This window comes from Heterodontus francisci, chromosome 5 (genome assembly GCF_036365525.1).
Source record: "Heterodontus francisci isolate sHetFra1 chromosome 5, sHetFra1.hap1, whole genome shotgun sequence".
Classification (NCBI taxonomy): domain Eukaryota; kingdom Metazoa; phylum Chordata; class Chondrichthyes; order Heterodontiformes; family Heterodontidae; genus Heterodontus; species Heterodontus francisci.
Genome location: NC_090375.1, coordinates 90,101,559 through 90,127,348, shown reverse-complemented (window position 1 = coordinate 90,127,348; position 25,790 = coordinate 90,101,559). Strand labels below are relative to the sequence as shown.

The window sequence follows — 25,790 nt, the reverse complement described above, 5'->3', positions numbered from 1 at the left end:
TAAATACTTCTTAAACGTTTTGAGGATTCCTGCCTCTACCACCCCTTCAGGCAGTGTGTTCCAGATTCCAACCACCCTCTGGGTGAAAACATTTTCCCTCAAATACCCTCTAAACCTCCTGCCCCTTGCCTTAAAGCCATGTCCCCTGGTTATTGACACCACCGCTAAGGGAAAAAGTTTCTATCGACCCTATCAATGCCCCTCATAATTTTGTACACCTCAATCAGGTCCCCTTCAGCCTTCTCTGCTCTAAGGAAAACAACCCTAACCTATCCAGTCTCTCTTCATAGCTGAAATGCTCCATCCCAGGCCACATCCAGGTGAATCTCCTCTGCACCCTCTCCCGTGCAATCACATCCTTCCTATAGTGTGGAGCCCAGAACTGTACACAGTATTCCAGCTGTGGCCTAACTAGCGTTTTATACAGCTCCATTGTAACCTCCCTGTTCTTATATTCTATGCCTCAGCTGATAAAGGCAAAAAGTATCCCATATGCCTTCCTAACCCCCTTATCTACCTGTGCTGCTGCCTTCAGTGATCTCTGGACAAGTATACCAAGGTCCCTCCGACCCTCTGTACTTCCTAGGGTCCTACCACCCATTGTATATTCCCTTGTCTTGTTAGTCCTCCCAAAATGCATCACCTCACACTTCTCAGGATTAAATTTCATTTGCCACTGCTCTGCCCATCTTACCAGCCCATCTATATCGTCCTGTAACCTAAGGCTTTCCTCCTCACTATTTACGACACCACCAATTTTCGTGTCATCTGCGAACTTACTGATCATACCTCCTATATTCACGTTTAAGTCATTAATGTACACTACAAACAGCAAGGGTCCCAGCACCGATTCCTGTGGTACACCACTGGTCACAGGCTTCCAATCGCAAAAACAACCCTCGACCATCACCCTCTGCCTCCTGCCACTAAGCCAATTTTGGATCCAATTTGCCAAATTGCCCAGGATCCCATGGGCTCTTACCTTCTTAACCAATCTCCCATGTGGGGCCTCATCAAAAGCCTTATTGAAATCCATATAGACTACATCAACTGCTTTACCCTCATCTCCACACCTAGTCACCTCCTCGAAAAATTCAATCAAGTTTGTTAGACATGATCTCCCCCTGACAATGCCATGCTGACTATCCTTGAATAATCCCTGCCTCTCCAAGTGGTGATTAATCCTGTTCTTCAGAATTTTTTCCAATAGTTTCCCTACCACTGATGTTAGACTCACTGTGTTGTCCAGTTATCTGACTCAACAATCAAGAACTCTTCATCGCTTGTGGATGAAACTGGATATTTTACCATTCCCTATTGCATATCCTGGGCTACAATTTCTGCTCAAGTCAAAACCTGAATGGATTAACACTGGGGTGACATTTTCCATTTCCTGGATTGGCTTAATTTAATTACACTCAGTTCTCAGGCTTGCAACAGGTTAAAGGAGCCTACATAAGAGAAATTCCAAAGTAATGCCCGACAAAGCCCTCACTATAAAGCAACAGCCATTATAGGCACAATTTTATGGGATTAGTGTGTCCTTGGGCAGGAAGGTTGGGGAGGGAATGGCAGGGGTGCTGGAGCAACTGGCAAGCTCACATGCTGGGGACACCTCAGACTCAGAGATTTCAGCTCAGGGGGCTCATTTCCATAAGGTAGAACAGATTGCTGCCACAGCTCAGCAGGAATTTGGCTGGCAGGTATTGCTGGTCCTCAGCTGTCAGGCATGTGGATTGGAGGGTTGGTGGCTATTCGTCCCTCACTACATATTATACAGCAGGACCTCTAACATTGAAAAAGCCCATCGCAGGAGCACCTCCAGAAGTAACAGGTAGTTTAGACCTAGTGATATTAAATCTGAAATACAAAACACCATCTTGCAAATAAAAAAATACATCTGTCGTCTGAAGCCAATGACTCATTTTGAGGTACTGTTCTGTGGGCATCAGCAGTCCTCTGGTATCTTATCCAAGTGGCCATGCTTCATGTAAGCTGAGATTGCAATTATTACAAGTAAGCTACTAACCTTATTGACATGTTGACAAAAAGCTGGTACTGCAATCATCTGACTCAGAAAGTTCAAGTATGCAGCTACCAGAGCTAGAATGGCACAACGATTGTACATGGGTAAGTTATCTTCATTACTAACAGCTAAATCCTGGTATGAAACAGAAAAAGACATCAGAAATAAAGCAATTACTAAAGCTTTTTAGAATGCGCTCCTGAAAATTGTGACCTTTTGCAAATTAGGAAGGGTACAGCAAGTTAATATTTTACTTCTGATGTATGGTGATGCATCACTGAACTTCAACGTGAAAAGTATGACTTAAAAATGCCACAGGCACAAGTGAATTATGGAGGCTTTCACATGAACTAAATTAAGTCAGTGATGTATTGCTACTGATGGAATGGCTCCTGTTATACATATATTAACAATGAAAAGGATGGTTAGAAATAGTTACTATCTGAGGAAATTACAAAGTTATTTTCAAACAAATTACTAAATCTGTAGTTATCGCCTACCAGGAGTTATTGCAAAGACTTTTTCCAAACACTTGCCTTCAAGTACTATAGAAAAACAATGAAACCACCAATTCAAAGTTCAGTGTAACTGTATTTTAGGGCCTGTAGTTTCCTCTAGGTTGTACTAGTTCACCCAAAATCAGCCAAACCAGTGCAAAAGATTGAGGAATTTCAAGTGCAAGTTATGTCCAATGTAAACTGAGGTTTTGCAATCTTTTGCACTAATTGACAAACCATCATGCTGGAAATCACCCCCACCCATACCCGAACACAAATTAATCACTATGCCAAGTTTCTGCTAATTGCACCCATTTCCGGGCCTTCAAATAGGTTTTTACAATTAAACATTTTTTTGGTGCAAATGGGCACCATTAAAAACTAGTTAACGGTTTTGCATATATTAAAAAACGTCATTTTTAATTATTTAAAATTGGCTTATTCATAGGTAGTGGATGAGACACTGAGTAAAAATGCTCATCTTTTGTGATGAATCCATTTTTATCTGCATCAATAAAATTGCACCAGGTTACCACTCAAATATATAAAGGATTTTTTTAATGCAACCTTTTAGAAAAATGTCTTCTAAAAAAGCTGCTACTTGCATTGGTTCGGGAAGATTTTATGTTTAGCAATGTGCAAATGTGTTTGAATTGAAACTTAAGAAAAAGCTTCACTACACAAAACTGTACCTGAATCATCAATTGTGTCTATAGTGGAAACTCTTGGCCTAGATTCCTAACATAACAGCTTGACCCAGTATCCACCATACTGAAATGGAAGCTTATAATAAACTGAATTTAAAATGAAAGTAAAGCTCTTTTTAAAAAAAATCAAGTTCATCCTCAACACATGTTTTGAACATAACTGTAAGGTTTACAAGATTATGTAATACAGGCATTGCCTAGTGTCATTGTGTAGTGCAGTTATGACTAATTAGCTAGTCTGCATTGCCAACATAAAACATTAAGTACAAAGTAATCATTTCCAAACACTAAACTATAAACTTTAACACTTTACAGTACCTGTATGCCAAGAGCAAGACGAATCAGGTCTATGATCACTTCATCATTGGCCAGTTCAATTGTGATGAGCAAAAGAGCAACAAAAAGAGATTCAAAGTTTTTCTGTTCATTATCATCTTCTTTACAACCCATATAAATATGTCTGTACAACTGCTGTCCTTGCTGAAAACAAATCAATTAGATTAAAGTTCAAGGTCAACATGATCAGAAAAGTTTTAATAACTAATTTTCATCAGCAAATGTGATTATGACAACCAATACTCTAAGGACAATTAATGACTACAGTCTACTAATAATTCAAAGTTGTTTTCATTGCACTAAAAAGTAACTTCATTATCACGAACACTGGCAGATTTGGTATAGTTATTCCCACTTTTTGTATCTCAAATGAATTCCTGCACACAAACCTTCAGCTGCCAAACCATTTCTCCCACTGATGCTTCATTGAGGAAAGAATAGCATGCTACAGAAACACGCCTGATCAGTATGGTTTAGATTTGATCCTTTGGCAATCCTTGGTTTGTAATGAGTTAGCAGATTTCAGCATGGTAATAGGAGTGTAACGAAACCTCGACTATCTGCGTTCATACTATTTGAGAATGTTCACAGATGAGGCCAATGGAAGTTTATTTTACCCCTTTTAGAGCAAGATCAGATAATGCCTTGTCAAGACTAACAGGTCAAGGTTGTTTGAGAGGACTGAGGTAGGTAATTTGAAGACACTTAATTCCAATCATTCTTTTATATACAACTAGTAATGGAAGTGTTTTTTCTAATGCACTAAATACACGTTGGGGAAGGGGTTGGGGGGAAAACGTCTAACAATTAGTTGTACAAAGCCTTTGTGGAAGCAGCAATTTCATTTTAGTCATAACTCATTTCTCAACCAGTCAAGTTTGATGAAAATTATTTGTACTTCCTACAGTCTGTACTGTTCATGAATTTGCACAGTTGCATTAATTACAAAAATGAGATTCTATTTTTATTAGAAACTTGAATTAAAAATTTTCATTATCCTGAGCAATCCAGCAATTAAGCCTTGACCTTTTACACAATTGAAGCCACAAGCAAATTACCTTCTTTGAGCCAAGTTTTGTTTAAATTATTACCATTGATAAAAGGGAGGCATGCAGCTGAAAATAATGACATCTCAGGAAATTAAGTTTTTAACTGCATAATGAAATGCAATATATTTTTATAGATCTATTACAAAGGAGCAGAACATACACCTTTGGTAAATTTCCTTATAGTTTAGTTGAAAAAAATTCATCCAGTGCCATCACAAGTGTTTTAAATATCTGGAGCTCATCAATGTCAACTTTATAACAGAAAACATGCTAAGTATAATCAATTATGGACATTTCCTACCCTAACTAAATCATGCACATTGTTAATCATAGACTAATCTTTATGGTATAATGATCTCCTAAGCTACTTAAGATTCAGCACTGTAATTATACCAACAACCGAAAGCCTATGAAATGTTCAGCTGATCACAAGCTAATTAGTAATAAGGAAGGCCATTTTAATCCATTCATCTATAAAGCCCCCAAAAGTACCCTCATTTCAGCATCCAATTGTTTAAAAAAAGTCTGAGCTTTTGCTTTTAATACTGTTCCTCAAAATTTACTGCGCAGTCACAGGAAGAGAGATATATTTTCCAAGTCTACATATTGCTTTTTTCAGTATATTAGGTTGTGCCAGAGGTAAATGTAACCAAAAGAGTATTTTCATTGGTGCCTGTTAGGAGAATAAAAGATTTGGAGAAATGATATTAGAGTGCCAATGAACAAGCCAAGAGCGTTTTCAACCATTAAGCAAAGGGGAGTCTGTAATAATTGAATTCTTGCAAAATGGTTACTAGATCCCCTCAACAATAAAGGTTTCCGACCATCTGTCTGTTACTGAGTTGTCCAATGCCCGCAGTAACTTGGTCTTTGTATTTTTTTTTAAAGAATTAATTTTACTCTCTGCAAAATGGTCATTGGTAAAGAGAACCCATTTGATGACAAGATACAAGATACATAATGGGACCAACCGAGTTGAACTTTGTGCAGGGTTCTGAAAAGAATGACTATTTCTGAAACCTCTACGGGACCAAACAGCTGTTACTGAGATGTTGCAGCAGCCTCTCGAAAAAAGTAAAGGCTGAGAGGTGAACTGATAGAGGTCTTTGAAACAGGGCAGATATGTAGAAAATGTTCCCACTTGTGGGTCCATAAGTAAGAGATAATCGCTAATAAATGCAATAATGAATTCAGGAGAAATTTCTTTCCTCAGTGGTTAGAATGTAGAACTTGCTAAAAACAGAATAGTTGAGATAAATAGCATAAATGCATTTAAGGGGAAGCTAGTTAAGTACTGAGGAAGAAAGGGATAGAGGGCTGTTGACAGGACGAGATGGAGTAAGATGGGAGGCGGCTCTTGTGGAGCATAAACATCTGTATAAACCTGTTGGTCAAATGGTCTGTTTTTGTGCTGTAAAATTTTGTGTAATGAAATCATTCACTAATTTCTATCCAATGGCCAAGTAGCTTGCCAGGACTCTCACATGAAAGTACTGGATAGCAACCAATGTTTGTGGAACTATGGCCAATCGAGAAGTCAATGCTGACAGGAGAAAAGAAGGGAGAAAAATAGAGAGAGAAAAAAAAATACAATTTTGCAAATAATAAATCGCGACAGGATTTTAATAGAATTTTAAAATGAAGATTGAGTACCAACTTGAGAAATTGTCTTCAGATTATAGGAATGAATATATTGTGGAACTATAAGAATCCACCAGCATGTTAGTTTCAAACTGAACAAAAGCACGAACCATTTCGTCAACATTTTTAATTAGCTGCTCATTATAAGCTAAATGAGGCTGCATAATTGTCTTTAATTACCTTTTTCATGAAACTTATGTCTTGCTTTGAGCTCTTGTCTCTTTTTATCTTCAATGCTGAAACATCGGGGATGATTCTGATTAGAAAAGAATGGCAACACTAGTGAATAATTGTGTAGCACATCACTGCAAAGAAAAATTACACGATAAACAATATGGCAGATCTTGAATAATAAATGCTGGAAATACTCAGCAGGTCTGGCAGCATCTGTGGACAGGAGCAGAGTTAACATTTCAGGTCAGCGACCCTTCATCAGAACTGGCAAATATTAGAAATGTAATAGGTTTTAAGCTAGTAAAGCAGGGGGTGAGGCAAGAGATAACCAAAGAAAAGGTGTTGACAGGACAAGGCCACACAGCATAACTGACCAGAAGGTCATGGAGCAAAGGCAAATGGTATGTTAATGGTATTCTTTGTGACCTTGTCCTATCAACACCTTCGCTTTGGTTATCTCTTGCCCCACCCCTGCTTTACTTGCTTAAAACCTATTACATTTCTAATATTTGCCAGTTCTGATGAAGGGTCACTGACCTGAAATGTTAACTCTGCTTCTCTCTCCACAGATGCTGCCAGACCTGCTTAGTATTTCCAGCATTTCTTGATTTTATTTCAGAGTTCCAGCATCTGCAATATTTTGCCTTTATTATATGGTAGATCTTGAACATGTGTTTTTGAAATAATTTCCATATTGTTTTGCCAATTTAATTATGGTTATACTTGACTAGGCTAATGACATAGCTGTTTTTTTAAACCAATAATGCCAGTAAGCACACATTCGTTATATGAAATTAAAGGAAGTTAATTTTATGTGTGTATAGACCATTACTATATAAAAACAGCAGTCCAAAAATATAAATAGAATTGTAGATCTTTAAAAGATGTGCAACAATTTCTTTTCAACTGTATAATATCGAAAATACACCAGCGTATCCGACCAAAATACTTTAGCTAAGTATTACATTTCAATATTACACTGGCATACCATAAGATTAGACTTTTGTGTTACTTATGACTCCAACTCTAATAAACCTGTCTATACTGCGGGTACTGGTTTGACACCTGTATGTGTTTTACAGTGGTGCGTTAGTACTGCTGTCGCAGACCATTATTTCTGTTGAAGTGTCTCACCTGACATATTAATTTCTCTTTCAGATGCTGAACCACCTGAAGTGCATTTACAACATGCTTTGCTTTTATTTTCAGCTAAAGCAGGGTTGTCTCACCAACCAAAACAATTTACACCTACAAAGCATCTGGACTTTCACCGATCATTACTTAAATGAAGTATTCAATGACAAACAAAACAGCATTTGCTTGATTCCATAAAGTCCCTCTCTATCTTGATGCTTTTCAAGTATCTTTTCCCTGGTGCAGTGAAAAAGGTGGACTAGTCAACTGAATTGTTATACTTTGTGAACTTTGTCCTTCAACGTATTTTTAACTATCAGCTTTCCGGGCAAATTTTTATTTTAAAGGGCAACTGTTGCAATTTTGAATACACATGATCCATGAGAAAAGAATTACTGTTACAGGAAAGATATTATGCACATTATACAACTAAATGCACCTTACATGGGCAGGAGGGGAACTATATAATCCATATGAGGGAACAGCATGCAAGGTGAAGGGAAGTCAAGCCATGTGTAGAAGTTCCTTTTTAATTCGTGCAATATCTATTTATTTTATAGCATTCCATAAGTGTGAGTAAAGATAAACTGCCATAGAAATTCAATCTTCAAATACAACTTTGCATGAACAAGTCTATTCTCATTAAACGAGACTCTAGAATTATTTGTATCTTCACATAAAAATCCAACCAAAACTTGTCATGAGTATTTATATTCCTTTCTTACAAATATTTTTTCTAAATGAACAAGGTCACATTTAAAAGATCTCCACTGGGAGATAATCCACATTGTAACAGGAAGTTCATGTTTCGCATTCAGGTGGAGTCTGACATTCATAAATATGCAAACAAAATATGCAAGCATCTATACGTAATAAGTTACTCTAACAAAAAAATGTTTACCTCATTCCTTTGAGTTTTGCCTTGTTCTCATGACGATCAATAAGACTATGTAGAATGTGTAGTACCAGCTGCCTTAGCTCACGATCTTCCATTAGAGAAACTGATAGTATTGGCTCTAAAAATGGAGATGGAAGGGCAGCTGCTATGCTTTTGGCCTTATATCCTGATGTCACCTAGCATTCATAAAGACAGAGTAAACAAATAAATTCATTACCTCACATCTTCTTCAGATTTCTACTGGCTTACAAAAAGACAGGCAGAATCAGCCATTAGTCTTCCAGTTCACTCGTCTTCTAGTTCATCTTGGCATTTCTGATTCGTAAGATATTTATTTCAGAGACACCTTTATCAAGATGAACTGCCAATTGCTTGTGCATAACTACTGCTAAATTAGATGAGTTTTTTTGTGTTGGTTTTCTGTGCTGATGAGGGCTTTGAAGGTGAAATAAATCTCTGCTATATAAATTTTCACAGTAAAGATTAATTGTAAAATGGCTATAATGGATCCTTGCTCTATGATTTTATTTGATTCCAAATCAGCATAAAATTGATTTATAACTTTTGCAATATATTTCCATATGAAGTAATGGTAAAAGCACTAATCTATTAATCACATCACACAGATTATGAAAAAGTTGGTCAAAGTTGGCCAACATCTATTATTAATTGTTCTCTGGTCTCTTTAAACTACCATTACATATAGTCAATCTGTCAGTCTATAGAATGCTGTAGATGTTCTATATTTGGATCCATTGCTGATTTCCTTTGATTTATTAGTTGCTTTTCCCCCCATAATTTTATCTTTACACCACTTTGATCATCTTTTCAGGCAATATACAGAACCTCTTTCTATAGCCATCTGAAATAGACAAATATGACCTCAGAGCTTAAATAATAACAGTGCAGATGAATTTATGTATTGAAATTAGATGCAATTCATTACATGTATGGGGTTCCAATCTTAACTGAGCCACTGTAGAAATGCCAACTGGAGGCCAGGCGTCTTTCATGCAGTTTGGAGAGGGGGAAAAATGTTAGAGCAAGACACACTGGCTATTCTTACAAACCTCCCAACGGTTGATTCAAATGGCATCAGCAGAAGCCTTTAACAATTTTTGTAGACATTTTCAAATCATATTTTAAGGTTACAATTAGAGTTTAGTCAGCACACATTCATTTGGAGTAAATAAAAATGCAGTGGAACATTAGTTAAAATGAGATAATTTCCATGCTCGGTTAGAGGAAAACTTGAAATACAAACTATTACTCAATTTTTTTAAATTAACTTCTTTCCTCTCTCAAAAGAAGTTGAAGCGCTTGTCAAGAGGAAGAAGAAGGCTTATGCTAGGATGAGACGTGAAGGCTCAGTTAGGGCGCTTGAGAGTTACAAGCTAGCCAGGAAGGATCTAAAGGGAGAGCTAAGAAGAGCAAGTAGAGGACACGAGAAGTCATTGGTGGATAGGATCAGGGAAAACCCTAAGGCTTTCTATAGGTATATCAGGAATAAAAGAATGACTAGAGTTAGATTAGGGCCAATCAAGGATAGTAGTGGGAAGTTGTGTGTGGAATCAGAGGAGATAGGGGAAGCGTTAAATGAATATTTTTCGTCAGTATTTACAGTAGAGAAAGAAAATATTGTCGAGGAGAATACTGAGATTCAGGCTACTAGGCTAGATGGGATTGAGGTTCACAAGGAGGAGGTGTTATCAATTTTGGAAAGTGTGAAAATAGATAAGTCCCCTGGGCCAGATGGGATTTATCCTAGGATTATCTGGGAAGCTAGGGAGGAGATTGCAGAGCCTTTGTCCTTGATCTTTATGTCGTCATTGTCGACAGGAATAGTGCCGGAAGACTGGAGGATAGCAAATGTTGTCCCCTTGTTCAAGAAGGGGAGTAGAGACAGCCCTGGTAATTATAGACCTGTGAGCCTTACTTCGGTTGTGGGTAAAATGTTGGAAAAGGTTATAAGAGACAGGATTTATAATCATCTTGAAAAGAATAAGTTCATTAGCGATAGTCAGCACGGTTTTGTGACGGGTAGGTCGTGCCTCACAAACCTTATTGAGTTTTTCGAGAAGGTGACCAAACAGGTGGATGAGGGTAAAGCAGTGGATGTGGTGTATCTGGATTTCAGTAAGGCGTTTGATAAGGTTCCCCATGGTAGGCTATTGCAGAAAATACGGAAGTATGGGGTTGAAGGTGATTTAGAGCTTTGGATCAGAAATTGGCTAGCTGAAAGAAGACAGAGGGTGGTGGTTGATGGCAAATGTTCATCCTGGAGTTTAGTTACTAGTGGTGTACCGCAAGGATCTGTTTTGGGGCCACTGCTGTTTGTCATTTTTATAAATGACCTGGAAGAGGGTGTAGAAGGGTGGGTTAGTAAATTTGCGGATGACACTAAGGTCGGTGGAGTTGTGGATAGTGCCGAAGGATGTTGTAGGGTACAGAGGGACATAGATAGGCTGCAGAGCTGGGCTGAGAGATGGCAAATGGAGTTTAATGCGGAAATGTGCGAGGTGATTCACTTTGGAAGGAGTAACAGGAATGCAGAGTACTGGGCTAATGGGAAGATTCTTGGTAGTGTAGATGAACAGAGAGATCTTGATGTCCAGGTGCATAAATCCCTGAAGGTTGCTACCCAGGTTAATAGGGCTGTTAAGAAGGCATATGGGGTGTTAGCTTTTATTAGTAGGGGGATCAAGTTTCGGAGCCACGAGGTCATGCTGCAGCTGTACAAAACTCTGGTGAGACCGCACCTGGAGTATTGCGTGCAGTTCTGGTCACCGCATTATAGGAAGGATGTGGAAGCTATGGAAAGGGTGCAGAGGAGATTTACTAGGATGTTGCCTGATATGGAGGGAAGGTCTTACGAGGAAAGGCTGAGAGACTTGAGGTTGTTTTCGTTGGAGAGGAGGAGGAGGGAGAGGTGACTTAATAGAGACATTTAAGATAATCAGAGGGTTAGATAGGGTGGATAGTGAGAGTCTTTTTCCTCGGATGGTGATGGCAAACACGAGGGGACATAGCTTTAAGTTGAGGGGTGATAGATATAGGACAGATGTCAGAGGTAGTTTCTTTACTCAGAGAGTAGTAGGGGCGTGGAACGCCCTGCCTGCAACAGTAGTAAACGCGCCAACTTTAAGGGCATTTAAGTGGTCATTGGATAGACATATGGATGAAAATGGAATAGTGTAGGTCAGATGGTTTCACAGGTCGGCGCAACATCGAGGGCCGAAGGGCCTGTACTGCGCTGTAATGTTCTAATTCTAATTATAAAAATTGATTTACAATGCAACTGTACTGCATGAAGCATAAACAACATCAAGACAGAGCTCCTATACTTTTCACTTAGCCAGTTAATTTTCCAGTTCCTGTACATGTTTAAAACTTTGGATTTAATGCAGAATATACAGGTGCCAGCCTGGTGAAGCTATAACACAGGACTACTTGCATGCCAAACAGCGGAAGCAGCATGCGATAGACAGGGCTAAGCGATCCCACAACCAACAGATCAGATCTAAGCACTGCAGTCCTGCTGCATCCAGTCGTGAATGGTGGTGGGCAACTAAACAACTGACAGGAGGAGGCGGCTCCACAAATATCCCCATCCTTAACAATGGGGGAGCCCAGCACATCAGTGCAAAAGACAAGGCTGAAGCCAGAAGTGCCGAGTGGATGATCCATCTTGGCCTCTTCCTGAGATCCCCAGCATCACAGATGCCAGTCTTCAGTCAATCCGATTTATTTCACGTGATATCAAGAATCAACTGAAGGCAATGGATACTGCAAAGGCTATGGGCTCTGACAACATTCTAGCAATAGTACTGAAGAATTGTGCTCCAGAACTAGCCGTTCCTTAACCTAGCTGTTCCAGTACAACGACAATACTGGCATCTACCATGGAATGTTGAAAATTGCCCAAATATGTCCTGTCCACAAAAAGCAGCACAAATCCAACCCGGCCAATTACTGCCCTCAGTCTACTCTCGATCATCAGCAAAGTGATGGAAGGGGTCGTTGACAGTGTTATCAAGCGGCACTTGCTAAGCAATAACCTGCTCACTGATGCTCAGTTTGGGTTCCGCCAGGGCCACTCAGCTCCTGACTTCATTACAGCCTTGGTCCAAACATGGACAAAACAGCTGAACTCAAGAAGTGAGGTGAGATGAGTGTGATTGCCCTTGACATCAAGGCAGCATTTGACTGAGTATGGCATTAAGGAGCCCCAGCAAAACTGGAGTCAATGGGAATCAGGGGGAAAACTCTCCGCTGGTTGGAGTCATAACTAGCACAAAGGATGATTATGGTTGCTGGAGGTCAATCATCTCAGTCCCAGGACATCACTGCAGGAGTTCCTCATGGTAGTGTCCTAAGAACATAAGAAACAGGAGCAGGAGTAGGCCATTCAGCCCCTCAAGCCTGCCCCACCATTCAATAAGATCATGGCTGATCTGTCCCAGGCCTCAACTCCTCTTTCGGGCCTGCTCTGCATAACCCTTGACTCTCCGAGATTTCAAAAATCTATCTACCTCCTCCTTAAATACATTTAGTGATCTAGCTTCCACAACTCTTTGAGGTACAGAATTCCAGAGATTCATCACCCTCTGAGAGAAGAAATTCCTTTGAATCTCAGTTTTAAATGTGTGCCCCCTTATTCTGTAACTATGTCCCCTAGTCCGAGATTCCCCCACCAGTGGAAACATATTCTCAACATCTACCCTGTCAAGCCCCCTTAGAATTTTATATGTTTCAATAAGATCACCTCTCATTCTTCTAAACCAATGAGTAAAGGCCTAACCTGTTCAGCCGTTCTTGATAAGACAACCCCTTCATCCCAAGAATCAGCCTAGTGAACCATTTCTGAACTGCCTCCAATGCCAACATATCCTTCCTTAAATATGGAGACCAAAACTACATATTACTCCAGGTGTGGCCTCACCAACACCCTGCACAGTTGTAACAAGACTTCCCTATTTTTAAACTCTAACCCCCTAGCAATAAAAGCCAAAATTCCATTTGCGTTCCAAATTACTTGCTGCACCTGCATGCTAACTTTTTGTGTTTCATGTACAAGAACACCCAGATCCCTCTGTACTGCAGTATTTTGTAGTCTTTCTCCATCTAAATAATAATCTGCCTTTTTATTCTTCCTACCAAAGTAGATGACCTCACACTTTCCCATATTGAACTCCATCTGCCAGGTTCTTGCCCACTCAATTAACCTATCTATATCGCTTTGCAATCCTCATCACAACATGCCGTCCCACCTATTTTTGTATCGTCAGCAAGTCTGGATACACTACACTCTGTCCCTTCCTCCAGGTCATTAATATAGATAGTAAATAGTTGAGTCTCTAGGACTGATCCTTGTGGCACCCCACTAGTTACAGCTTTCCAACCTGAAATAGACCCATTCATCCCGACTCTCTGCCTTCTGTGTGTTAGCCAATCCTCAATCCATGCCAACACATTACCCCCAATACCCTGAGCTCTTATTTTGTGCAATAACCTTTTATGTGGCACCTTATCGAACGCCTTCTTAAAATCCAAATACACTACATCTACTGGTTCCCCTTTATCCACTCTGCTTGTTATATCCTCAAAGAACTCTAACAAATTTGTCAAACATAATTTCCCTTTCATAAAACCATGTTGGCTCTGTTTGATTACATTATGTTTTTCTAAATGTCCTGCTATTTCTTCCTTAATAATGGACTCTATAGCATTTTCCCAATGACAGATGTTAAGCTAACTGGTCTATAGTTTCCTGTTTTCTGTCTCCCTCCTTTCTTGAATATGGGTGTCACATTAGCGGTTTTCCAATCCGCTGGTACCCTGCCGGAATCCAGTGAGTTTTGGTATATTATGACCAATGCCTCCACTATCTCTGCAGCCACTTCCTTTAAAACCCTTGGATGCAGGCCATCAGGTCCTGGCGACTTGTCTGTCTTTAGTCCCAGTTTGTCCAGCAACTTTTCCCTCGTGATAGAGATTGTGACAAATTCCTCCCTCCCATTTACACCTTGCTCATCTATTATTTTTGGGATGTTTACATGCAACATATTGGTTTAAATTATCTGACATTTCCCTGTTCCGTGTTATTAATTCCCCAGTCTCATCGTCTAAGGGTCCCACACTTACTTTAGCTACTCTATTCCTTTTTATATACCCATAGAAGCTCTTACTGTTTGTTTTTATATTTCTTGCCAATTTACTCTCAATCAATTTTCTCCCTCTTTATTAGTTTTTTAGTCATCTGCAGCTGGTTCCTAAAAAATTCCCAATCCTCTGGCCTACCACTAGCTTTCGCCGCAATGTACACCTTTGTTTTTGATTTGATACTCTCCTTAACTTCCTTTGTTATCCACAGGTGGTTCATCGTTCTCATTGGACCGGAATAAATGTTTGTTGAGTGTTATGAAATATCTGCTTAAAAGTCTGCCACTGCTGATCTACTGACTTTCCCTTCAGTCTATTTTTCCAGCCTGCTTTAGATGACTCTTTCTTCCTACTTCTGTAATTGCCCTTGTTTAAGTTGAAGACACTGGTTTGAGACCCGAGTTGCTCACCCTCAAACTGAATTTGAAATTCTACCATGCTATAATCCCTTCCCCCTAGAGGATCCTTAACTACGAGATCTCTTATTAATTCTACCTCATTACCAAATCTAAAATAGCCTGTTCCCGGGTAGGTTCTGCAGTGTATTGTTCTAAGAAACAATCCCTGATGCACTCGACAAATTCATCTTCCATGTTACCCTTGCCAATTTGATTTGTCCAGTCTATATGCAGATTAAAATCACCCATGATAATTGTAGTGCCCTTCTTACATGCCTCCATTATTTGCTGATTAATACTTTGTCCTACAGAGAGGCAACTCCTCGGGGGCCTATAGACCACTCCCACCTGCGATTTCTTTCCCTTGCTATTCCTTATTTCCACCCAAACTGATTCTACATCACGATCTATTACATCTATATCATTACTCACAACTGCACTGATCCCTTCATTTATTAACAAAGCTACCCCACCTCCTTTTCTTTCTGCCTATTCTTCCGGAAAGTCGAATATCCTTGAACATTGAGTTTCCAGTCCTGGTCATCCTGCAACCACGTCTCTGTGATAGCTATCAAATCATATTCATTTATTTCCATTTGTGCCGTCAGCTCATCCAACTTGTTACAAATGCTATGTGCATTGAGATAAAGAGCCTTAAGCTTTGCCATTTTAACATTTTTACCTACGCTGGTTCTAATTTCTGCTGTACTCTTACGTTTGTATTCTCTGTCCCTTCCTGCCACACTCTGATTAATATATGCCCCTTCACTACCCTGCACCTCTGCTCTCTCATTACTTTTCAACTTTTTAAACTTCCCTTCAATTGAACCCTCCCCCCACTCTTTAGTTTAAAGCCTTATCTACAACCCTAGTTATACGATTCGCCAGGACACTGGTCCCAGCATGGTTTAAGTGAAGCCGATCCCAATGGAACAGCTCTTTCTTTCCCCAATACTGGTGCTAGTGTTCCATGAATTGGAAGCCATTTCTCCCACACCAATCTTTGAGCCACGCATTTACCTCTATAATCTTATTTACCATATGTCAATTTGCACATGGCTCAGGTAGTAATCTGGAGATTATTACCTTTGTGGTTCTGCTTTTTAAATTTAGCCCCGAGCTGCTCATAGTCCTTCAGCAGAAGCTCCTTTTTAAGTCCTACCTATGTCATTGGTACCTATGTGGACCACGACAACTGGATCCTTCCCCTCTCACTCCAAGTTCCTCTCCAGCCCAGAAGCGATGTCCTTAACCTTGGCACCAGGTAGGCAACAAAGCCTTCGGGACTCTCTATCTTTGCTGCAGAGAACAGTATCTATTCCCCTAACTATGCTATCCTCTATTAATACTACATTTCTGTTTTCACCCTCCACTTGAATGGCGCTCTGAACCACAGTGCTGTAGTCAATTTGCTCATCCTCCCTGCAGTCTGTGCCCTCGGCCACACTAGGAGCAAGAACCTCGTATATATTGGATAAGGGCACTGACTGAGGCTCCTCCAAAGCCAAATTCTGGATCCCCATACCTGCCTCACTCGCAGTCACACCCTCCTGTCCCTGACCACGGTCCAAATTTGATGTAATTAATCTAAGGGGTGTGACTGTCTCCTGAAACACAGTGTCCAGGTAACTCTCCCCCTCCCTGATGTGTCGCAGTGTCCGCAGCTCGGACTCCAACTCATCAACTCTGAGCCGAAGGTCCTCGAGCAGCCAACACTTGCTGCAGATGTTGTCACTGTGGATCGCATCGGCGTCGACCAGTTCCCACATACTACAGCTGCAACACATCACCTGCCCAGCCATCTCTGTTCTATTTAATTAATTAATTTGTATCTCAATATTTTAAAAAATGAATTATTTAAGTGTAGGCTTAACCTGTAATGACATCTGATTTTAATCACTTGGCCAAGACAAAAAAGAGACACGGACGAAATGCCCACTAATCACTTACCAACTCTCCTGTGACGTCACACTTCGATTTTTGTTGGTCAAGCAGGTCCACTGTTCTGGCTCTCGCCACTGTTTCTGTTTTCTCTCTCTCTCTGGTCTCCGACTCTGTTCCTTTTGGCGCGCTTAATTACCCTTAACTTACTCCCTTAAATTACCCAAAAATTAGATTATTTACATTAGGGACCTTGATTCCCTAAAAAAAAACTACCTACTATATTAAAGAAAAACTGTAGAACTTTCTCTTGGCTTTGGTCACTTACCCAGCTATTTAGAGTTATTCCCTAACAGCAGTTACTCACCAACCAATCACCTTGCAGCTTTCCTATGATGTTATTGTTGACTTTTTTCCTTCTTTTTTTCAAAACTCCGGCTCACCTGGACCTCTCTCCGCTCCCGGAAGGTAAGTGAAGGCCCCGAGCCTCGTGCTGAATTTATCCGCTCCCAGGTCTAGACGTTCCCACACAGTTCTGACTGCTCTCTGCTGCCATCCATCTTCAGTTGCTTTATCAATGACCTTCTCTCCATCATAATGTCAGAACTGGGGATGTTTGCTGATGATTGCACAATGTTCAGCACCATTTGCAACTCCTCAGATACTGAAGCAGCCTGTGTCCAGATGCAGCAAGACCTGGACAATATCCAGGCATGGGCTGATAAGTGCAAGTAACATTCGTGCCACACAAGTGTCAGGCAATGACCATCTCAAACCAGAGAGAATCTAACCATCTCCCCTTGATGTTTCATGGCATTACCATTGCTGAATCCCCTATCAGCATCCTGGGGGGTCACCATCGACCAGAAACTGAACTGGACCAGCCACATAAATGCTGTGGCGACAAGAGCAGGTCAAAGGCTAGGAATTCTGCAGCGAGTAACTCACTTCCTGATCCCCCAAAGCCTGTCCACCATCTACAAGGCACAAGTCAGGAGTGTGATGGATACACTCCATTTGCCTGGATGGGTGCAGCTCCAACAACACTCAAGAAGCTTGGCACCATCTAGAACAAAGCAGCCTACTTGACTGGCACCCCATCCACCACGTTCAACATTCACTCCCTTCAGCAGTAAACAGTAAATGGAAAAGTCCTGGGGAAAATTGATGTGCAGAGAGATTTGGGTGTTCAGGTCCATTGTTCCCTGAAGGTGGCAACGCAGGTCAATAGAGTGGTCAAGAAGGCATACGGCATGCTTTCCTTCATCGGACGGGGTATCGAGTACAAGAGTTGGCAGGTCATGTTACAGTTGTATAGGACTTTGGTTCGGCCACATTTGGAATACTGCGTGCAGTTCTGGTCGCCACATTACCAAAAGGATGTGGATGCTTTGGAGAGGGTGCAGAGGAGGTTCACCAGGATGTTGCCTGGTATGGAGGGTGCTAGCTATGAAGAGAGGTTGAATAGATTAGGATTATTTTCATTAGAAAGACGGAGGTTGAAGGGGGACCTGATTGAGGTGTACAAAATCATGAGAGGTATAGACAGGGTGGATAGCAAGAAGCTTTTTCCCCAGAGTGGGGGATTCAATTACAAGGGGACACGAGTTCAAAGTGAAAGGGGAAAAGTTTAGGGGGAATATGCGTGGAAAGTTCTTTACGCAGAGGGTGGTGGGTGCATGGAACGCATTGCCAGGGGAGGTGGTAGACGCGGGCACGATAGCGTCTTTTAAGATGTATCTAGACAGATACATGAATGGGCAGGAAGTAAAGAGATACAGACCCTTAGAAAATAGGCGACAGGTTTAGATAGAGGATTTGGATTGGCGTAGGCTTGGAGGGCCGAAGGGCCTGTTCCTGTGCTGTAATTTTCCTTGTTCTTATCACAGACGCACAGTGGCAGCAATGTGTACCATATACAAGATGCACTGCAGCAACTCACCAAGGCTCCTTCGACAGCACCTTCCAAACCTGTGACTTTTATCACCTAGAAGGACAAGGGCAGCAGATGCATGGGAACATCACCACCTTCAAGTTTCCCTCCAAGTCACACACCATCCTGACTTGGAACTATATCGCCGTTCCTTCACTGTCACTGGGTCAAAATCCTGGAACTCCCTTCCTAACAGCACTGTTTGTGTACCTACACCTCAAGGACTGCAGTGGTTCAAGAAGGCAGCTTGCCACCACCTTCTCAAGGGCAATTTGGGATGCACAATAAATGCCGGCCTAGCCAACGACACCCACATCCCACAAATGAATAAAAAAAAATTGATATGGAACTCAAGTAGAAAAAGCACCATGCTCTGATGGAGGCTCTTCAGTATAATCATGCAAGCATCCTTGGATATGATGTGGAAGTTTTGCCAGTTGGATGGTTGCCAATGTTACACCTCTGGTCAAAAAGGGAGAAAGGGATAAACAAGTTAACTATAGACCAGGCAGCCTCATATTAGTTGTGCATCAAGCTTTAGAATCTGTAACAGAAAAATGTATGCTAATTAAGGACAGCCAGCAGGATTTTTAAAAGTTAAGTTCTCTCTAACAAATGTAGGATTTCTTGGTGGAAATAACAATATTAAGATTAACAATATTGGGGCGGCACAGTGGCGCAGTGGTTAGCACCTCAGCCTCACAGCTCCAGGGACCCGGGTTCAATTCTGGGTACTGCCTGTGCGGAGTTTGCAAGTTCTCCCTGTGACCGCGTGGGTTTTCGCCGGGTGCTCCGGTTTCCTCCCACCACCAAAGACTTGCAGGTGATAGGTAAATTGGCTGTTGTAAATTGCCCCTAGTGTAGGTAGGCGGTAGTGAATATGGGATTACTGTAGGGTTAGTATAAATGGGTGGTTGTTGGTCGGCACAGACTCGGTGGGCCGAAGGGCCTGTTTCAGTGATGTATCTCTAAAAAAAAAAGTAGGACATGCCATGTCAGTAGAATCTTAAATGGCATGTGATAAGACGCCATATAGGAGTCTTGTTGTTAAAATTAAGGCACACTGTATTAAAAGGAATTTGGCAACATGGAAAATAAAGGACAGAAAAAAAGTAGTGGATAATGGATGTTTTTGGTGTTGTATAAACTTTGGTGTTCCCCCAGCAGTGTACATACATGAAGAACACTTGTAAGCAACTTCAGAAGGGCAGAGTCAAAAGTAGACCCAGAAAAAAAATCACCAAAACAGGAAAAAAGGTTTGTGAACAGAAAGTGCATGCTGTATGCAAGAGTTTTAGGAAAATATATAGATTGCTGCATCAATAACACAAATACATACACACTTAACTTACCTCACCTAGGATTGCTTCTCCTTGTGCCTGTTAACAGTTTGCAACCATTCCATGACATTAAACATTAAGATTATGTTTTCAGACATATGCTGAAAATTGTATGTTACAACTGTATTCTGATTTTTTTTTTGCATGGCTCATATTTTTGCTAAGATCATGTGAGCTTTGAAGGTACAGGCTTTTATAGAAATTGGTTGATATAGTTCCTGCCCTACAAAGTGGGCACAAAAAGAATTTCTGTAAATTTCTACATATGAAGCAGAATTGAGGAAGCAGATCAAAAATTGTCAGTCTTCAATATATTAAAAAAAACTTCAAAAACATGTTCATTATTCCTCGAACAGTTAAAGGTAAATCTATGATTAATGTCCAAGTTAATCTGTTATTCTATGATTAGGAGTTGAAATGCATTAAGCACAGAACCAAATATGAAATCTATTTGGACAACTGATTAGAATTATTTCACCAACAATTAAAGTTCAAGTTAATTAAACCGTCATCATGAAAGTAATTTTTCAACTTTTCCTGAAGAGTTTCATTTAAATCTTACCATAAGTAGCGATCTCAGAAGCATGACCTGGATGGTTCTTGTTCCTCGCTCTCTGTAAAGAAATCAAGGGTTTAAACTTTTGTGTACAGCAATTTGGTTTGCATGTTAAATATCATCGAGTATCTTAAGACACCAGAAAAGGTTGCTTTAAAGTGCCCAAACACATTACGCATCAAATGGACGGAGCTAGGGATAATCATGGCTCAGAAATTGAATTTTAAAAAGCAAATTAAATGACAAGATGTGCCCTCTAGAATAGAGTAACCTTTAAATCACAATTTAAAAAAAAAAATTATTTTCTGTTTTAAAAAAAGCATATCAAAAGCAAATGTGACATTAGGCAGTATATCTCCATAGCATTTCATTCAGTCAATAACTAACCTTTAATTTTATTGCATTTTAAGCCATTTGTTTCACAATTTGAGTTCTCAGATGTCACTAATTTTCTAGCCCTATTACCATTTCAGCACTGTCATTCTCATCTCCTAGCAGTTATACTCTACCTGATGTTTTCTTGCAGTCTCCTTTGAAGAATTAAGTTTTATTTTTATGGATCAACAGTATTGACTTATTCAATATACCGAAATTCATCCAAAAGGGGTTGTTAAATAAAGTTAGTTAATTAATTTCAATTTAAAATTCCATGTTGATTTCAATGATATTCACTTAACATAACTTTTTAAATTTAGGTAACCAAAGAAATTTTAACATAGCTTAGTGAACAAAAACAGCTATTTTTATTTAGAAATGTTGCTGTAGTGTTTAATATGAGTGTTAATGCAAAAGCATTTTTCCACATGTCCCCTACAGTCAGTATATTTAAAACAAAGTTAACTCCTTGAACAGCAGCACCACACAGAGTATTACCGGGAAGACCATTAAGTGCATGACTTTGACAGTGGGTTTAATTTTCATTAGAAAAAGTAAAAATGAAAAGCTTGGCAGGGAATATACACAAACTTTTGCCGGACAGTAGTAGCGCGTGCCTGAAAACAATGGGTTTTAAAAGCAAACTGAATCTTCACCAGTTGCTTTTGTGAGCTCTGATGATCTGCATTTGTTTGAAGCAGACTAATGCAGAAATCAATCTTCATATCTATGTAGACTACTTCCTTTTAAACCTGCAGGACTTCATGGCAGACCCCAGAAAGCACCAGCTTCTGCATTAAAATTCAGTAATAACGGCTGATATTGTGTTACATGGTACATTTAGGCAAGCTCTGTCCCATGCTTTTCTCTTTGAGTGGTGGAGATATGGCTGATACATTTATGGATATTATTAACCACCAGTTTATTCTAACGTGAGGAATTTGAGCTGACTGTTGGTATACTGCTATATGATATGAAGCCTGTTGCTCAATAGAGAAAATGCAAATAAACTTATTATACCTTGGCTGGGCTTGTATTCTTGCTGGGTCAAACTCCTGGAATTCCCCCCACCATTACCATAGAGAAGGTCAATCACCACTAAATCACTAATAAATGCAACCTATTCACATGAAGATCAGATGAAACTTTTAAAAAGTGCCCTGTTTCTCATTCTCTTTACATAATTGGCAGGATTGTTTACTAGTGAACAGTAGCAAAAGTGGTGTAAACACACTTTCTTGAAGTCTTGACAATTACGATTGCAGTACAAATTGCAGCCAAGTTGGGACAATGGGAATCCTTTTGGCAGTTCCCATATTTAGAGCAGGAGAACTTTTATCACCTGACTGGCTTCCTAAGAATCCAGCTGCAAATGGAACCCCTGTGGTCAATTTCAACCTTCACTGACAGGAAGAAGTGCTAGTTCATAAATATACAACCACAGAAGCATGATTCTGCACATTAATGCCCATTATGCAGTTATCATTAAGCGATAGTTCACAATGTCTGCATTATTTAACAGTTCTGATAGAACAAACAAATGTATGTTGTGAGACCAAGGGTACCCTATCTAGCAATGGCATATGACCCCCAAGTAGAAAATCCCCCACCGTAGCAAAGTGCAAATACAATGAAGCCCGTGCCACCATGCAGGGATGCTCAAGTGCAGTGCTGCTCCACAGTCCATCCAAAACCTGCAAGATCTGTATACTGCAAAAAATTGCTACCAAAAGCAGAGTAGTGAACATGCCGGATCTTGTGCACACCCACAGGAAGAAGATAATGGAAAGCAGCAGGACAACATGCTGTAAGAAATGTGGATTGTCATTTTTACTGGCCTTTTTATTTCTTTTGTATTATGAATTTTATTCTTTCAAGTATATATTATATATATATATAAATAATATATATATTTTGTATAAGCTTTTGGAAAATAAGTAATTTTAGCTGTTGACCTTACTGAAAAAAATGCTGCCTATACAGTTTGTGTCAACCAAAATTACATTGTGATGTGGACTAATAAACAGATAAAGGGAAAGAAAACAGATATCGAAAACTATGGAACAAGTTGTGATCAAAATGCAACAAAAAAGCAGGACAAGTCTCGCCGAAAATATATAGATTAAAATGATCTAATGGACCTCAAGGTTATAATGAGCTGCTTGTACACATTGTTTTGTGTGTGATCATGATTAATGTACAATCAGAACTATTACAAATGAAATGGCAGGACTAATCAAAACAGCAATATGCATGAACCAACCAGTGCACAAGAGAAGCCACTGACTACAAATAATGTAGAAACAGACCTGGAGGGGCTCGGCGCACAGATTCGAAGATGACAAAGGGAGAGATAAGAAAAGAGGAGTCACGAGTCGTCTGTGCCATTAGAGCCGGTGGAGAGCAAAGGCCGTCTGGACTAGGATATTGACTGCCTTGGATTTGTTAAGCATTGCTTTTAGCCTCAGAAAATCATCCTGATATTGCAACATTAGGCGTTTCCTTGTCCGAATTCTTAATGTCTGGTCCAAGAACAAATTATCAGTAAGGTTCAAAATCTTACAATTAGTACTCCAGATCGGACTAGACTAGGACTTGGAATGTTTGGCATTAGTGATTAGGAATCTTGGCAGTGTTTGCCGGCCATCATTCATGCCAGGGCAGGAAAGCCTCAGGGATGTGGGATTAGTAGAACCTGCCAGTTAGTTAAAGGCAAGTGAAAAGATGTCAGGGAAGAATAAGAATAGCATTCTGTCGACATGCAAAGAGAAATTAGATAAACTGTCAGATAGTGAGGTCTAGATTTTGTTGACAGTGTTTAACAAAGGAAAAGAGAGCTCCCTTCGACGAAGTAGTTGCGTTTATTCAAAGGAGAATAGATGGTAAAAAGTTGAACGTAGACAAAGCAAGAGGGCTACTTGCTACAAAAGTGATGATTGGACATAACAAAAACAAACTGAAGTAGAGAGATTGAAACAACAATTACAAGAGCTGCGAGCACAGAAAGATCAGGAGATTAAACAATTGGAAAAACAAATCCAGAGTTTAGAAATGGAGAAACAGCAAAATGTAGCAATGTTGCAGCAACAAAGCTTTACTTGCTTACAGGTTAATTCACTAATGGTTAAATGTGAGAAGCAGCAGGAAGAACTGAATACATGTACTAGGGAGAATGTGGAACTTAACCAGCGCTGCTGAGAAGCGGACCACTCTCAGCATGAGCTAAAAGTTTACGAACTAAAAGGGAAGTTGGGTGGGCAACAAGTTCTGATATCTGCCATTAAAAGAGGGGGCAAACTCCTCTTGGAATGGCAGGACAATCAGGATGCTTGTGCGTCTGATGATGAAGCGATCACCCGTGTTCCTGTTATTATACACTCCCCCAAAGGCACATCAATCCCTGTTGCTGTCGTAATGAAAGTCACTATTTAAGAATGCGCAAGGTACTATCTGCTGCCCTGGTTTGCTAAAAGCTGTTTGGATCACGGCATACCAGAGACAGTTCAAAAATAAAAGAAAATCCTGCGTTAAGGAAATTGGCTGAGAGATAAAGAAAATAAGTTAAACAGCCCACAACGAAAACAAAACTGTTTTGAGAAAGGAATGTGCGTGAGACAGGTTTTGTTTTTAAGAGAATGCGTTTCAATATTTCTGTGTTTGGATGTTGGAAGCTTCCACAAATGAATGTCTGTTCTTATCTATGCAAGCCTGTACTTTTCCTGCAGAGCCAAAATGTCATTAACTCTTTGTAGTCTGGCTGTTCATGTTAGAGGCATAAGCTAGTTACTTGTTCTGCCTATATGTCTATATATGTACACAGTGTAAAACTTGAATCATGTTCTGGTTGTGAATTGATTAAAGCTGTGTGTGTTTCTTGGCCTCGGGAATGGGAAATTAACACAGATTTTTGGCATTTCGTATTTCAATCAATATTTCTAAGTTGTTTGGAATTAATGTGTGAATGTGATTGTTGAGTGCGTTGATTTCAATTTAAGATTGACCACCCAGAAATGGGATCTTAAAACTGAATTACATTTTAAATTAAAGATACTGGTGTATTTATTTTATTTTCATTTACAAAGTTGGTTTTGCAACAGTGAAAAGGTAATGAACAATTTGTTTTGTAAGAGAAAAGCTTCAGTCTTGAAGATGTCTGGCAAAAATCCAATTTGAAGTTTTTAAACACTGCTTTAATTGAACAAGAGTTTAAAAACTAATACATTTTTGCAGTTTATATTAAAAACATGTCTTACTGATTGTTTTTTAGTAGCAAACATCAGAAATTAGTTTAAGGGAGAAAAAGAATTTTAAAAAAACAGATATGGGAAGTAACTGTCCCGTTTTCTACTGTTAAAGGGCAGCAAGGTTGCAGTGCTGCCTTTAACCCTTTTTGCTGTACCAATGTTGAAGATTTTATCTAACTATGAGAACCAACTTTTTCTTTAGTTTAATTACAGTCATTTGGAAAGGCATCTGAAGAAGGAAGACAAATAACGTAATTTTTTTTTTAAGCAAAAGCACGTGCTATTCTGTTCTCTGTTTAGTTAAGATGTACTGGTTGGAATGAAGTTTAAATTATTCTGATGAAAGGTCACAGGCCTGAAACGTTAACTCTGCTTCTCTCTCCACAGATGCTGCCTGACCTGAATATTTCTAGCACTTTCTATTTTTATTTCAGATTTC

The 25,790-nt window shown here is 39.7% G+C and overlaps 1 protein-coding gene across 8 annotated transcripts in view; it reads right to left on the bottom strand.

Moving 5' to 3' along the window:
* The window catches only part of LOC137369955 (protein EFR3 homolog A-like), a 325,373-nt gene that overhangs the window by 54,786 nt on the left and 244,797 nt on the right, over positions 1-25,790 (bottom strand). For all 8 annotated transcript variants that reach the window (XM_068031744.1, XM_068031747.1, XM_068031748.1 and 5 more), the window contains 5 exons: positions 20,739-20,790; positions 8,466-8,638; positions 6,437-6,512; positions 3,549-3,710; positions 2,030-2,161 (listed from right to left, as the gene is read on the bottom strand). In XM_068031744.1, coding sequence (XP_067887845.1) covers positions 2,030-2,161; positions 3,549-3,710; positions 6,437-6,512; positions 8,466-8,638; positions 20,739-20,790 — 595 coding nt within the window. The remainder of the gene's footprint in view (positions 1-2,029; positions 2,162-3,548; positions 3,711-6,436; positions 6,513-8,465; positions 8,639-20,738; positions 20,791-25,790) is intronic.